Source organism: Triplophysa rosa, unplaced genomic scaffold (genome assembly GCF_024868665.1).
Source record: "Triplophysa rosa unplaced genomic scaffold, Trosa_1v2 scaffold7_ERROPOS2016172, whole genome shotgun sequence".
Lineage (NCBI taxonomy): Eukaryota > Metazoa > Chordata > Actinopteri > Cypriniformes > Nemacheilidae > Triplophysa > Triplophysa rosa.
This window is the reverse complement of record NW_026634815.1, coordinates 226,552-243,036: the sequence shown is the minus strand read 5'-3', so window position 1 is coordinate 243,036 and position 16,485 is coordinate 226,552. Positions and strand designations below refer to the sequence as shown.

Below are 16,485 nucleotides of genomic sequence, written 5' to 3'. Positions count from 1 at the left end.
TTGCAGTAGTTATGCACCTTGGCACATCGTGACCTCGTTTTTATTTGCATTCTTCCACATGTTTGAGGTCCGAGAATACATGGATATTGCTCTGTTGTGTCTAGAAAATACAAAACGGACGAATTTCCTTCTTGCCACAATACAGCTACTCCCTCGTCGAATTAAAAACTGAGAGCTTTAAAAACTTCCACACATAAATCATATATCCTTCATTTCTAAAACTTGGTAAACATGCAAAATCAATGTCAGATTGTTCCACAGAGTCTGGGAATTAAATTCCACACATTGTTTCACACAAAGTAACATATTACAGGACATCACACAATTCTCTTATTATTATTCAAGCAGCTTCCCCAGCTCTCAGGAAAATAAAGCAGATTGACGCGTTATAAACAAGCAACGTATTCCAAAATCAGCTGCGGTCTCTGGAGGTCTCCTCTTCTATTGTCACTCTCACAATTGTGTAACGATGACATGTCTTTGGAGGCAGTGGTGCCACACTGAATGTCACTGTGAGGAAGACAGACGTGACTCTCAGGGCTTCAGTAACAACCGTCTCTCCAGGAATCATCAGTGGGAGCAGTGGGTTTGGTCATTCCCAGTGATCTGCTACAGGAGAAAGGAATAAACCCTCAATTCCTCACAGCAGTGTATGATGGTGATGAATTGAAGGGGTTTGTGTTACCTTCTGGATGTCTGTGGAATTCTGCCTCTAGAGGAAGGAGATGCCGGTGCCATGCCTCTGCCTGGTGATTGCCTGGCCACGCCAGCGCTCCTAGAGCCCGAGTACCCTGCGCCGTTAGAGGGACCAGGGGACTGTACCCTCCTCATTCCCGAATAGGACCCTCCCTGGGTACTTGGTGTTCCTCTGACAGGTTGTCGAGATGCAGCCATGGAGGCAACGGGACTCAGAGCTTTCATGGGTGCACGCAGAGAGAGCGGAGACTGGCCTTCACCTCTCAACCGTGCGGAGGATGTACCTACAAGTGTTAAGCAGTACAAATTTCACATGAAACCAATCTGTGAATAGTGCGTCACATCCAAAAGCCAACACAATGGACCACTGCTGCTGTTCCACAAACTAGAAGACAGCATAGAAAGGGTGGGATACAATATGATGACTTTACCTCCTGGCTAACCACAATTAATAATCACAAATACATTTCCCCTGCAAAACCAGAAGTGCTCCAACAGTTCTCACTTTTAAAATCAGATTAAAAACCATTTGTTAGGCTGCGCTGTTTCACAACAACTGCACTTTTATCTCAGTTCTCTTTGTTTTGTTTTTCACATTTTAATTTGTATCCATTTTTATTTCCTATTATTGTTACTTTAGATTCTTAAGTATCTTCTGACTTCTTTGTAGACGAAGAGAAGAATTAATTCGATATTTCACCGGAAGCCAGTGCAAGTGTTGTAATGTGGGAGTAATATGCTCAGCTATAGAAGTCCGACAGATGTTTCGTGAAGCAGAATTCTGAACCAGCTGCAATTTATGAAGGAGCTTTGATGGCAAACCGTACAGAAGAGAATTACAGTAGTCAATACGAGAGGTGACTAGAGCGTGAACTAATGTTGCTCTGCTCTCAACTGAAAGAGCCGCGCGAAGACGATTTATATTTCGTAGTTGAAAGTATGCACAACGAACTATCCCATTTATATGTGCTTCAAATGATAAAGTGTAGTTCAGCAGACGTGTATTGGTGAGTCATAGCCACAAAAGGGAAAACAGAAGAGAGTAAAATCCAAACAAACGGGATCCAGAGTAGTATGCTGTTAATCCTCATTCCCTTTGTACAGCAGCTAGCGTGTGATTAAGTCAATGTAATAAAATCAATGATAAAACAATGCTAAAATCATTCATGTCGATAGTATCTCCGAGAGCAGGGGCAGCAAAACGTGCGCTTGCGTTCACTCCGGAAGTCGATTATTACCTCACTTCTTGACTGACTCTCAAATGATTCGTTCGGCGATTCATCTGTCTAATCCCCTCCTTTCTGTCAGCCTACTCTGATCTGATTGGTCAGATGGTCTAGTCTGCTGTGATTGGTCTACCGCGTGCAGTGTCACAAATGGAATGCAGGCAGGCATTACACACACAAGTGACGCAAATCCGACCTTTAACTGAAATTAGAACGACAGACTGTGTTCGTGTGATTCAGAGTCGACTCCTTTTTTCTCAAGCCAATAACTTTGTTATTCATTAGACTGCTTACATATTGAACATATTAGCCCGCTTCTGTCAACCTTGCACTGGTTACCTATAAAGCATTGCGTTAACTTTAAAATCTTGCTTATTACCTATAAAGCCCTACATGGTTTAGCTCCTCAGTACTTGAGTGAACTCCTCTTGTATTACAGTCCTTCACGTGCATTACGCTCTCAGGCATCCTGTCAGTTGGTAATACCTAGAATTTCAAAATCAAGTGCAGGTGGTAGATCCTTTTCCTATCTAGTGCCTAAACTTTGGAACAGTCTTCCCTGCACTGTCCGGGAGGCAGACACACACTGTCAGTTTAAATCTAGACTAAAGATGCATCTTTTTAATCTTGCATACACTACTCTTCCATAATATAAATCCTCTGAGGGTTTAGGCTGCATTAGTTAGATCAACCGGAACCAAAAAAACAACTGATGTACTTGTTGCATCAAAGAGTGCAGAACAGTACTCTACTCTCAGCCAGTCTTGTCTCATTGTTCCAAGGTTACCACAGCGAGCAGGATGCAGTTCATGGCCTGACCTGATGGTAGAGCGGAGAATGGGAAGCGGTGACCTAACAATAGCTGAGATGATAGAGCTGGATAAAGAAGGAGTGACTTGACACGTCTTCACTACAAAATTTCAAATGCTATTAGATTATTAATGATAATCTTAAACTATAATTTACCTTATTAGTAAGTTTATTTATTTTTATTTAGCCTTGTTGTGCAAGCACTGTGGTGCTTGTGCAGAGGCAGCAGCTTTTGCCAGAGGGGAACTGGAATCCCCTGGTTGGGCCTAGTTTTCCTGAGGGTTTTTTTCTCGATTGGAGTTTTGGGTTCCTCACCACCGTTTGCATACTGTTTTGCACTATTTGCCTGGCCGGGGGGCTGCTTAGAATTTTAAAGTTTTAATTAATATTGCATATAGGAATTTACAGTCTTTTTAATATTTGACCTGTGCTTCTCTCTCCTTTATCTTAAATGTGTGCTCTCACTGTGCGTGCGTGTGTGTCTATGTCTATGTGTGTTAGTACGTGTGCATATTGTGTGTGTGGAGTGTTTTGTATGTGGGTATGTCTGTCTTCTGTGTTTTCACCTTTTTCTTGTTTTTGCAGGTACAACTTTAATTGTTTTGCTTATAGTCAATATGTCTCATGTACAGCTACTTTGTAACAATGAAAATTGTAAAAAGCGCTATATAAATAAAGTTGAGTTGAGCTGCTTACATTCACACACAGCAACATTACACACTGCATGAAATGTCATTAAAGTACATTGTAATAGTTACTCTTAGTCAGTCAGAACTGACGCTTCTGTTTATGTAACTGGTCTAAAGCAAAACCCCTCTGAGTGGAAGGTGAACTGACCATCCGTCTGGCTTACACATTCACACGTGTGCACGTGAGCTGGCCTCTGTTACACTTGCCGAAATGCTTCTGATCAATTGCGTTTTGAACCCAAAAGGTCAAATTGAGGCCATTTTTACTGTTTATATGAGCTAAAGCTGACTATTATGGGAAGGCAGGACGTTGTCTGTAAACACCCTTAGCAGGTAAACAATCACAACTGACTAGGTCAGCTTCACCAATCAAAGCATTTTGGAAGAAGGGGATTAATAGAGATCAGAACTAAACCGGCTGTTCAGCCGACATGATGGAGACAAATGCTGCAAAAATGTAAAATATATTAAACTTGCCTATTTTTCAAACTAACAAACATGACAACCATGATAGGACACGAAATACAAAATCAAGACTTCGTAAATGGCCAAATTAAGAGCCCTTTAAATTGTGTTTGGCTCTTTATGTTGTGTGTGTGGCCCTGCAGATGAGACAGAAGATCTTCAGAAAAGGCTGCCACCAGGGGCATGTAACATTAACAAGCTTATTCACACGCATAGAGCACAAAAAACAAACTAGGACACAAAATGACCTCGAGTGAGAGAGCCACAGAATGTGATGAAACAACAAATGTGAAACACAAATGACTACATGCAAACAGAGCATTGCTTACAGAGTAGATGGATAGTGACGTCCAAAAAAACTAAAATCATGTTGTGTAAACACAACAGATATACAGTCCTGGCCAAAAGTCAATCGATGTTTTGTAGTTGTACTTTGGGAATAAACTGAAGTTCAGCTTTGACAAGGGTACAAGAAGGCTTGGCAAAAATGACACCTGAACCCCTGAGCAAAGTTTATAAACACAAAGCTCAGGAAGATGATAATACTACACCAGATGATCACCTAACATTAATAACAAATAAAATATAGTCAATGTTTGTTTCATTTACTTCAAGCCTTTGTTTTTATATAATTATTTGCCAAACTATTTTGGACAGTAATTACTTTAAAATGTCATATTAAAATTGAATATGCTGATGCTTTTATTGAAACTGAGAGAGCAAATAGTAAATTATGACAGAATTTGTATTTTTGGGTGAACTATCACTTTAAAATCATACCGCACACCGGACCTCACTTTTGTACCACTGTGTATAGTGCTCAAGCGTATATTTACAATAACATTTATGCATTTGGAAGACGCTTTTATCCAAAGCGACTTACATTGCATTGTACTACACATTTGTTTCTGACTATGTGCAATCCCCTGTTATCAAACCCATGACCATGGCGTTGCTGGCGCCATGCTCCAAGCACTGAGCCACAGGAAAGCTGTGCAAGCTGTCCATTGTATATGCAACTGAAGTTTGATAGACATCCTATTAAGTGAAAGGCAGACATCCAAAGCTTCCTTGACAGAGGGTAGATGAGACACAGTAGGGATGAGAGTGAAGGTAGGCAGAGGGGTGGGGTACCAACCTGAGGGGGAGTGGGGCAGACGGGACGTGCGGTTGCCTGAGCTCTGTAAGTTAGCCTCCATGCTGCGGCTGTTTCTTACTGCCTCCAGAGAGCGCAGGCTGGTGCGCGGGGTCAGGTTAGGCATGCTGTGCCTTAGTTCCTCTGAAAACCACACACACGGCCTGCTTAACACACTACCTGTCCACACTTACAAGATTGGCCTTCACAAAAATACAATGCAAGTTTTGCATTTATTTAACAACAACACCATAATGTTGCAAGCTTTTCTTGAGAATTTACATCAGCTATCTCTCTGGAAAAATGACCTTTTAGACCTGGGATCAGCAACTTATTTTTAATATAAGAACCGTATTAATGCGGCCGTACACCATCTAAGAGGTGCAAATCTGTGTGACAGTATGTAGTAACCGCACATTTGTTGTTTGGCTAAAGCCCTATTCGGATGGTAAAAATAAATCTGCATGGCTCCTTTGTGATAAAACTCATGCATTCGGACAAACATAATTTCATGGTGGAGGTTTAAGATTTAATCCTGCGAACCCGGAAAATCAGTCACATGACAATTTGCACGTATTTAATCATTATAATGGAATAAAATTGATATTTTAAAATGCCAATATCGAATGTTTTCATGTTTTTTCTTGTCTTCGTTCTGTTCTTCTGTGTGTGCGTATATGTAGGGCTGTGACGGTGGCCGTGACAACCGCACCACCGCGGTGGTAAAGTGCCATGACGGTGGCGAACTGCCACCGGCGGTAGTGCACACGTCACTCTGACAAATATAGGTGTAATAAATATGAGAGGTGCGATAACGATTGCTAGTTGTAGCCTTTCAGTTGCGGATGGTTTTATTTAAAAGATTTTATATTAACAGAAATTATTGGCATACGTTTCCGTTGGTGCGTTCGAGCGCAGGCCTGCACGGCAAAACCCAGGTTATTCTGCGGGTTTTGCAATGGATCTTGTTGTGAAATGAACAGATACGTAAAATCAAAACTGGCTATGACCCGCTTGCTTATAGTGTCGGAGCGCGCGCAGGTTTTGCCGCGGTTGCGGAGAGACATCTATTCATTTGCGCTCTTCTGAACACTCATTTAGTGCAGCTGTACACATTTTAATCTGGACAATGTCAACAAGTAAGTTTCACATCAACGAGTCGGAAAAAGTAAAGTTTTTATGGCAATCTGAATAGGAAAGCCAATGTAGGTTTAAACAGTTTGTTTCAAATGGAATTGTTAAGGACTGTAAGGGTTAATACGCCACTGACTGAAGTTACTGCAACAAGAGCTTTTTTATTTAGTATTTAGCTTTCTTATATCATTTAAGTTTTCATTATTTACTGATGTTTATTTAAGTGTTTTATATGCTGTAGTGTGCCGTTTCACTGATGGATTTGCGCGTTAAACATTGACGGATGTTTCATCCTCATTTATTTCAGATATCATATTTCAATTTCAAGTATTTAACAATTTCAAGTATTTAAATAAGGTCTATATTTCTCTTCCACTCGTCATGTGGTTGCTACACGCAAATATAATAATATAAATATTATTTATATAAATAATATATACTTCTCAACGTGTCTGTATGATGAATAGATCATGTTACAGAGTTTAATAAGTGTCAGCTGTTAACGTGATCGCGTAGATGCATCACGCGAGCACACACAACATATATGTAGGGCTGTGACGGTGGCAGTTTTTTTTTACCACCGCGGTGGTAATAGACAAAAATTGGTAAAAATCTGCCACATCTACGCGATGCATCTACGCGATCACGTTAACAGCCGACACTTATTAAACTCTGTAACATGATCTATTCATCATACAGACACGCATGATATCATTCGAAGCTGTAAAGGGTTTACATGTATTTGCGTAGATCCACGATAACAACAAAACATTGTGCTTTTGTAAAATAAAGAAAGTCAAAAGGATGCGCTTTCTGCTGTCTGTGAACTGTTTCTCTTTGTTCGCAAATGCGCTTCAGGTACGCATGTGATATGACGTTTATGCTGCCATTTAGGGTATTTTCAATGCATCAGACACTATAATCCCTGAACCTCCTAAAGAGCAACACTTGTGCTTTTAAGTGGTCAGAACGGACTTACAAAACGTATTTTGGATTTAACACCTGTTATAAACTCAGAGATGTGAATTCCCGCACGACCTCGACCCTATGAGAATCAATTACCGTCCGAAAGGGCTTCAAGAGTATGTGTCAGCATGTCTTACCCTCACTTCTGGCCCCTGGGCTCTGCAGGGACCGTCGGGACATGCGCGGACGAGGGGCGGCCAGGCGACTGTACTCAGCCAACGTATTGGGAGACAGGCAGCGAGGAGAGCTCCGGGGAGAGGGCGAGTAGCGCTGGAGACGCTGCGGCAGAGAACAGCATTCATCCTCCTCGTCCTCCAGACTGTAAGAGTCAAACTCCTGATCGCTGTAGGTGCCGCGCCGCAGAGACTGAAGAGACGCCGAGGAGCTGCGACGTGAGGCTGAGGTAGAGGCGTAGTCCTGCCGGAGACCTTCACACACCCACACAAAAGCATTATTTATTTCAGACTGCAGAAGATACGATCAATTTAACTCTCTGACATTTATTATTTAAATAAACATGAATTTATGCAATTCTGCTGTACATGGCACTCATAGCCAAACATACCACAAAATATGTGTGTATAAAAGTGTGTACATTCAAGCATTCGTCTAATGAAATCAATTTGAATTTCAGCGAAAATATATTTCACGTTTTCTTTTATAATCCTTCATAATAGTTAAACTATTTATTCTTAATTTTCAAAATTGATTGTCTTTTTTCAGGTTTCTTGTTGTGTATCAGGAATAGGGATGTAACGATTCACTCAGATCACGATGCGATGCGATGCACGATTCTAAACTCACGATGCGATTTATTCACGATTTACTATTACGACTTATTTTTACAAAATGAGTTGAAACAAATTAGAAATGAACAACTTCCCTTGCATTATTTCTTAAATGCTTCTTAAATGCATGGCGGCCCCTGCTGTTCAAAAAATGTATTGCGATTCAGTTCACACCTCAACCGATTTGAATCCTCACACATTATAATCGATTTTCAACCGGCTCACGGTGAATGTTACATCCCTAATCAGGAACCTTTTTTTTTCAATTCTCATCTCTGAGACCAAGACACTGGACAATAATACTAAAAGTAGGGCTGTTCTATGATTAATCACATTCAGCAAAAAGTTTGTGTTTACATAATATATCTATAAATAAAACATATAATTTATTTCGGATGTATAATATCTGCATGTATACATTAACATTTATATATAATTTAAATTATATCTAAGCATTTATTCATTTTTATATTCTTCTTGGATATATATAAAATGTATGCGATTACAAATATAAAATTTATAAGCAAGATTATTATGTACACAAACTTTTATTCTGGATGCGATTAATCGCGGGACAGGCCTAATTAGAAACATGTCATACAGTAAGTAAACGGGCTCAGACGATTGATTCTGACTTTGTGTCAGACAGTAAAGTCCTATTGTATGTCAAATAATGAAAGTATTGTGCTTTCATCTCAATTGCTAAATAATAATCACACAATAACAGTTAATCTCCAGAGCTATGTGTCCTCAATACATTACGTTAGCAGACCTGAGCGGGATTATAAACACTAATAACAATGATTCATTGTCCAGTCTGCACACAAGTTCGAAAACAACTCGCTGGAATGAAGGAACACAAAGCACCTTCACACCCACAGCATTCATTTGCATTAAACATGAAAAGTAATGCGCTGTGCTGAGGTATAAACGCACTCATGGCTTAGACTTGTGTCCACTCACTTTCTTCTTGTAGACGAGCCATGATCTGAACATCAGTCAGGTCCTGAAGCTTGTAGCCCATTGAGATGGAGTCATCAGAGTTGCTTAATTCACTGTCTATGGAGGATTGAGAGCTGAGAGTTGATTGGACGCCCACGTACCCTGTGAACAACAGAAAATCAGTATTTAATCAGTATATAATCATTATAATGCTATGATGCCAAACACCAGTTCACCTGCCTACTGTGGCTTAATAATATCAATCTGAACAGCTTTAAATGAGGATATTCAAATTGAAAGTCTCCTTACTACTTTTATTTGTTTTAGAAAGTCACAGCTGACTTCCCGTGTCTAATGGCATTTAGACACTTTTTATGCGATATAACTATGAGTTTAAACAAAGTCAGTTTACGGAAGTCGTGCCACTCAGTGGCCTTGTTTGCAACGCCTCTGGGCAGTTCTTTACGTCATAGCAAGTCCACAGTCGTATCCACTTGAACAGTAAAATCGCTGGCAAAAATCACAAATAAACAGCAAATAATTAAACGTGATATGGAGTGTATCATAACTTTGGTTTGCTACGCTTAAATTGCACTAAAAGTCACCTTTTTCGAGGTCGGCTCATCTACTGCGCCTGCGCACAGGCTGGCAAGCGCCTCACGAGAGCCCCGCCTCAGAGAATCCTCTGTCTTTACTGATTGACGATTGGCTCGTTTTACTGAAAGGCAGGACTTCCTGCGCTACAGCGGTCATATTGATATTGAGCGGTCCCTATCGTTGCATTCCTTGCTATTCATTGTAACGGCAGTGGCGCATCTTGTAAATATTAATATCTTTGGTTTAAAACCCAGTAGACATCGAAATGTTCAGCAAAGCAATTCAAATCAGGAGGTTTATTAGCAACAGCAACTCATGCAAAAAATCATTTAAGAAAGACCAGACTTGTTTTCAACAACACACGTGAAACACTGAGAACAAGGCACCTCATGCGTGACACCTGATCTGATTCACCAGCATTGTTAAACAGAGGCAGCCGTGACCACACCTGAGCATATTTGATTATGTGTGTGTGTGTTTGTGTTGAGGGAAGAGTTGAGTAAACACACAGCGTATGGGTTAACGTCATACCTGAGCTGCCAGAGGTTAGTAGTGTTTTGTTAGTTGATTTGAGGTACCCAGCAGAGGTGGCCGCCGAGATGCCAGCCTCGGTCGTCTGGGATGGACTGCTGTACACGTTCTTCCATCGGGAGGCTATGGGTACACAACAAAAATCATTAACCGTCCATTACTCACAAGTGTATTTCAGATGAACCCATCCCCAAATAGAAGTAAGCACATGAATTGTGATGGATCACTTTCATATCAATCTAACCAAGCGTCTTTGAATAAGTGGATGGTTCTTAGCCTGTTTGAGTTGCAAACTCATCCACACTTTGGTCAGAAGTCTGGTTACGTGATAAAAAAACGTTAACCAGCGAGTAACATTTACAATTGAATAGAATTACTGGGTTTTCATGAGGTTTTATTTTCTTTAACGTCAACCATCATACGATACTTTCTGTCCGAGTGTTTTCATACTTTGGTCTAGTCGGTCAATTAGGGTCCGACATGCGACTTCAGTCTCTGGACTGGGGTGATCCAGAACCTTCCTGCACCATTTCAGCGGCGAATCAGGCCCCTGTTCTGCCACCTGCTTCTTCGGTGACACGTACAACCTAGAAAAAGAGACAGAAACCACTGAACACCACACCTCGATGGCCTGAATTTCCACTATAATTATGAAGCTTTTTTGACTCCAGAGCTTTCTCTGTTCTTCTGGAGGACTGTTGATCTGAAGTAAACACAGGGTACATCAAACAGTGCTTTGTGTGGGACAGACAGTAGTTACCGGAACAGATGTCTTAAGTATTTTCATCAAGCATCTACCGTGAACAGAGTTCATTTAAACACTTCACAGGCATCCGTGTCAATATACACAGTGTTCTGCACACAAGCACAAATCCAACATTATGAATGATGGTAAAAGCACTGACTGTCTTCAATTGAGTCTGTGATGTTGACTCACTTGAATGAATTGTCAATCGTTCCTTTTGTCATCATTCATAAAGCGATTATGAAGACATGAAACCGGAACTTGAATTAAAGGTCTCTCACAGCTTCAGTCACTTTATAAGAGCACACGGCGAAGCATCGGGTGCGTATTGACCAGCCTGTACGCTCTTCAGAAGATCAACCAAAGCCTGGTCTACATTACGCCACATCAGCCACATTACGCTTTGAAACAAATTCACCATTAAGTAATGGTCTCTATTAAAGGTGCCATTCTTTGGCTGTTTTCGAAGCTTTGATTACGTTATTTGGGTCTTTAACAATGGATGTTCATGTTTCTACTTTCAAAAAATGCTTTATATTGCACATATTTCAAAAAATGCTTTATGTTGCACATATTTCAAGTCTATTGTTCACCGCTGTCCCTCTTCTCACAAAACGATTGGATTTTTGCCGGTTTCTTTAAAGTCCCTTCTTCCGAAACACTCTGATTGGTAAAGCTGACCCAGGCTCCCCACTTAAGGCAGAAGTACGGTCCGTCCGCATGATGCAATTTTCGTCATCAGAAGGCTCCGTGATGCGTACAACGTGTATTCATAAATTTTGGCTTTTAGCAATAAACAGTAACAATGGCTTCAACTTCACTTCATGTGGGTCGATCAAAGTGTAACAGAGGTCTGCTAGTGCATGTGCAAACGTCAATCTTTGTTAGAGATTGCAATTTTTTCCTACTATGGCGAGGGAAATGACACCAGACCAATTGGGTCAGACCGGTTATATTAATCAACACTAACAACAGAAGCTTTAGTTTTGCCTTTTTATATTGGACGCAAGTTGGATAATAAAACAAGCAGATTGACCAGGAGACAATTGCAAGCAGGACTTCAAAGGACGTTTCATAGAAGTGTTTTAGAGGTATGCGCACACACACACAATATCAGTGTATTACACAGAACAGCTTTCACAGCCGATGTTAAAGTCATGGAAGCTGTTATTTGACCGTTGGTTATCTTAGAATGCGTGTAGCCGAATTCTTCTTGCCAGCTGTAGGACTGTGATGAAAGTGAAAGTAGTTTAGCGCGTAGCTCAGTCAAATGTTTACAATCTCTGATAACCAAACACTACTCCAGCGGCTAGTCCTCTTCTCTAAGGAAGGCCTCGGCCCTTTTTTGGCGTATTCCTTTGGGCGGAGGTTTTTCAAAAACTCGGAATAATGACATCACTTTACCCGGGAGGTAAAGGGCTGTAGTCCGATCCAGCCGTTCTCTGCAGTCCTTGAAAAGCAAATTCTGTTAAAGACAATATCTCGCTTGGCACTGAACTTTGAGCTTTAACATTTTTCAAATATTGTTTATGCTCTAACAGCAACATTACACACTAACTAAAGTTTGAAAATTGGCATCACGGGCCACGGCACCTTTAAAATCTAAAACCTGGTGGTCATCATAGTTGCCAGCAATCATCCGTTTCCTCACCATCTCAACTAGAATGTGCTTAGGGACACAATCAACCCGCGCAGTCGTCTCTCCATTCTATGACTATGCCTTTCCACCTCTCTTTGTGGGGAGTTTCATTTGGAATTATCCAACGCGTTAATTCTGACCAATCAAAAAGCAGTTAAGGAATTACATCTGAACAACGAGTGATGTGGATGTTTGGTTCTATTCAACTGGTTCGGACGAGAGCAATCAGTGTGGTGTAAAAAGGAACCAAGAAATGCATTATAGCATTCTTTGCCCTGGGTCCGGACCAAATGAACTACCGGTTAGAAAGCGCCCTTAAATACTGCCGACTGACACGTCAGTGAATCTCAAAATAAAACGCTTTCAAGATAGAAAGTAAATATCCTTTGATGTGAATTTGTTAAATGTTCTTGTAAATACAATAGACACTCCCATAGTCTCTTTGATTCAGTGACGGTCACTGACGCATCCATTAAACTACTGTTACACATTCAAAGAAACACAACGATCACAAAACCACAACAGACAAACTTCACCTGACTGGAGGACATTGAGCCTGAAGGTCAAGTTCACGCTTTAGAGAATCTTGTTTTAAATATGGTGGTACTGTTGCTGTATAAACATCATTGCCAATGAGATGTTAATATATATCACAGCACAAACTACCAGCAAGATGTTAGAAAAGCAAACAGTAGTCTACAAATAACACACTAACATTTCTTTTAATATTGGTCATTATTAACCAACAGCACACAAAGCCGAACTGATGATAGTCAAAAGAAAAATGCAGAGCAAATTACATTTTGATGTGTGTTCTACAAGAAAAAAGGTTCATTTTGATTTTGTTTTGACTTCATAACATACATGTATGTAGTATGCAATACACACATGTAGATACTGTTCGTGTGACAGTGAAGATTTTTAAACCCACCAGCTGTCTTCATCCTCGGCTTCTGCACACGTCTCCAAATCAAGTACGTCCACCTCATCCAGAGCAGACTGGTCCATACCAGCGTCACTCTCTCCTAGCATCTCTGAATCACAGCTATCCGCAGACGGACTCGTAGCAAACTGTTCCTGTGTTTGTTTGCAGCCAAAAGCACAGGGGAGACTCAAGAACCCGTCCCGCTCCTCTTCCGATCTGGTGGCTTCGGGCAGTGGAGACGTCTCCTCGCTGCTGCTGCCTGCTGGAGGTGACATCTCAAAGTTCCCCGAATCCTCGGCTCGGAGGGAAGACTCCGCGTGGAGGTGGTTTACGCTGTTTCCGGCGGTGTGAGTGCTGTTGGTGGCGCCCGGCAGCACTAGTTTGGTGCCTCTGTTGCGCAGGGCTTGATTCTGAACCTCCAGACGTCGCACCAGCTCCTGTAGTTTACGGACCTCCTCTAACTCCCCCCCAGTGAGGTTCTGATCGAATCCCGGCACCGAACTGGACATCACCTCATCTGCACCGCTATCCGCTGGCTGTATGACACTTCCGCCATCAGGGACAACCATTCTCCCCTGCTGCCCCCCACATTAAAACACAAGTTCCACAGTGGAAAAGACCACAAGTAAACATAAAGAAATAATACAACGCATCATGCCTATATATTGTACACATAACAAAATTTCAACTGCGTTCAAAGTTTGTCAATTTTCTTCTGCCCTATTTTTACTTTAGTTCTTTACCTTAAACCATGTGTGCTATATTAGTTGCTGTCTTCATTTTGTTATTTCTTACACAAGAATGTTGAGTATTTTGTCAACCCTGTTTTAAGGTGTAGAAATAATACATTTTAATCAAACAAATCAGAAAAGTAGCTAATAATTGTTTTAATGATAATTCAGACAAAAAGTCTATACAATCATTATTTCATACAATTAAAACTGAATTAAATAAAAATGACATTCAAGGAACAGTTCACGGTCCCAATTTACATTACATAGTAGGAATAAAAATCAGTACGGACAATTTTTGGGTGAACTATTTCTTTAACTTGAGAATATTTTAATACGAAATAAAAACACAGAAAATCACGTCCACCACCCCCACCACGACTGCATTTCTCAAAAAGCACATTTTAGCTTGTTCCGATTTGTTTTTGTGTTATAATTTTGCAGTAATTCGTTACTATTGATTCTAGTGCTGCTCATGTTAAGTTAAAGTTCACAGGTAGCTCTGATACAAGCTGTCTGGGACTTTTAAACTTGTTTCAAGGTCACAAGTGACGTTTAGAACAAAAGTCAAACGTGATCTGAACTTATTTTATATTTCTAGGCAAAATATCCATTACAACGACAGCAGCAGCGCACGAGTTAGCTAAACAAACCCGCAAACAAGTGAGCTTCATTAAAACTAATGCGCCGCTGACACAAATAAACTTCCAATACGCCTTCATTTCTGTGTATAGATTAAATATTAGTACTAAATGTGAGGTTTTTGTGTTTAAAACAACGTTTTATATATTTACATCAACATTAAGCTCATTTGTTTCTACGTAACGTTAGTAGCATACAAACCCCCCCCGAGCTAGTGCTTCCGAATCCCGATTAGCTTGTTATTGATGTTTTAATAAACATACCTTTCTTGCCAATCCTGATTCTCCAAACAATTGATTTAATGTTAAAATAATTTAAAAAAATAAATAGGTTTAAATAAGTGCCGGTTTATCGGCGCCTGCTGTCCTCCAGTCACTCACTGTTCCTCTGCTGTACAGCTCGTCCGCGTTCGACCTGTTCGGTGATTGACAGCAGTTCAACCAATCAGCTGTAAAGTCCCGCCCATTGCAGTAAACCAACGACCACATTTGGAGATGTAGACTGCAGTGATGTGGTCTGAGCAGAAGATGGCAGCAGAATGCAGATAGTTCACAGAATGCAGATAGTTCACTTTTAGTTCACAGTATTGGGTGTAAACAAAAATAAGTAGCGTACTACTTCCTAATACTTTGCACACAGTCCGTTTTATTTTAATGAGTGACCTTCCTCTCCTCCAGCCCACACTGTACAACAGAGGACATTGGTGTGTCCCTCACACTTTCCCAGGTCCCAGGAGCATTTTAATGGTAGTGGGTCATGTTCCATGCATACAGAAAATCAGCATAGAGCACGACACAGTACTATGTAATTGAATTTGAATGAATTGCTTGTTCATTATTTGCTGAGATACTTTTTCAAAATTACTAGAGACATTTGTTTAAAGCTTGTTATCACTTTTATAATCAAGAAGCACGGCGCATGCTTCAGGATATCCACTACAAAATTAGACATAATGTTCGAGCCGCACCCGCTTCCTAATCACACTTCTGGCTATTCATTAAACACACACACACAACGGACGCGATTATTTAGATGTTTGAAATAATTCATATTAATATATCAGCATTTTTTCTAAATGTTATGTGAATATAGTGTGCATTCATATTCTTCCCTAATTATATATAACATTATACAATATTCCAAAAGTATTTGGAGATTTACTGGCCTCACATAGCTGTTGCTCTTTTTTTCTATTTCTATTTGTTCTATTTCATATTGATTAACAATGGCATAACTGTAGAGCTGCAGTGTTGGTGGAAAATCACTGATGCTGGAGATGTAAACCAACAGTAAAACCATGAAGAGTTGTGTAAGTTCATCATGAGCCAGCACTGACATGCAGTGGCAAGCTTGTTCATGTTCAGGGTTAAAATCTGGAGGTTATCAGACTGGAATAGAAAAGAAAGATGAAATAAACAACTATGAAAAGTATCGTCAGAGAACATGGTGCAGTTGAGTTTACACATAAGTTTAAATGATTAAAACAATAAACAAGCTTGCATGCTCTAGTAGCCTATTGTAAATGCAAGAATGTCATTTGACAGGTTTTTATTTGAACACAAAAGGTGGCGTGTGTGTGTGTGTGTGTGTGTGTGTGTGCGTGCGTGCGTGCGTGCGTGTGTGTGTCTGTGCGTGTGTGCGTGTGTGTGTGTGTGTGTGTGTGTGTGTGTGTGTGTGTGTGTGTTCTGAGACTTCACTGTACAGTTGCAGCAGTACATTTAGCTTCAATATATAAGGCTGAATTGAGTCACCTTGAAGAAAATTACCTCCATAAAATGAGTTTGTGATTGGATTCAACACACAGACGTACACACACACACACAC

General features: G+C 40.5%; 1 protein-coding gene across 3 annotated transcripts; it reads right to left on the bottom strand.

Annotated features, from left to right (window-relative positions):
- On the bottom strand, positions 1–15,069 carry zgc:66447 (SLAIN motif-containing protein-like). 3 transcript variants are annotated; one of them, XM_057328772.1, is made up of 9 exons: positions 14,925–15,069; positions 13,295–13,866; positions 10,430–10,566; positions 9,980–10,102; positions 8,873–9,013; positions 7,259–7,549; positions 5,025–5,165; positions 686–980; positions 1–609 (listed from the first exon to the last, which is right to left on the bottom strand). In XM_057328772.1, exons 2-9 carry the CDS (start codon positions 13,855–13,857, stop codon positions 543–545), a joined length of 1,758 nt encoding a protein of 585 aa, XP_057184755.1. In that variant the 5' UTR covers positions 13,858–13,866; positions 14,925–15,069; the 3' UTR covers positions 1–542. The 3 variants fall into 3 exon arrangements, with proteins under 3 accessions (XP_057184755.1, XP_057184757.1, XP_057184756.1); XM_057328774.1 differs by having other exon boundaries at positions 1–606; XM_057328773.1 differs by having other exon boundaries at positions 13,295–13,863.
- Between the last annotated feature and the right edge of the window lie 1,416 nt (positions 15,070–16,485).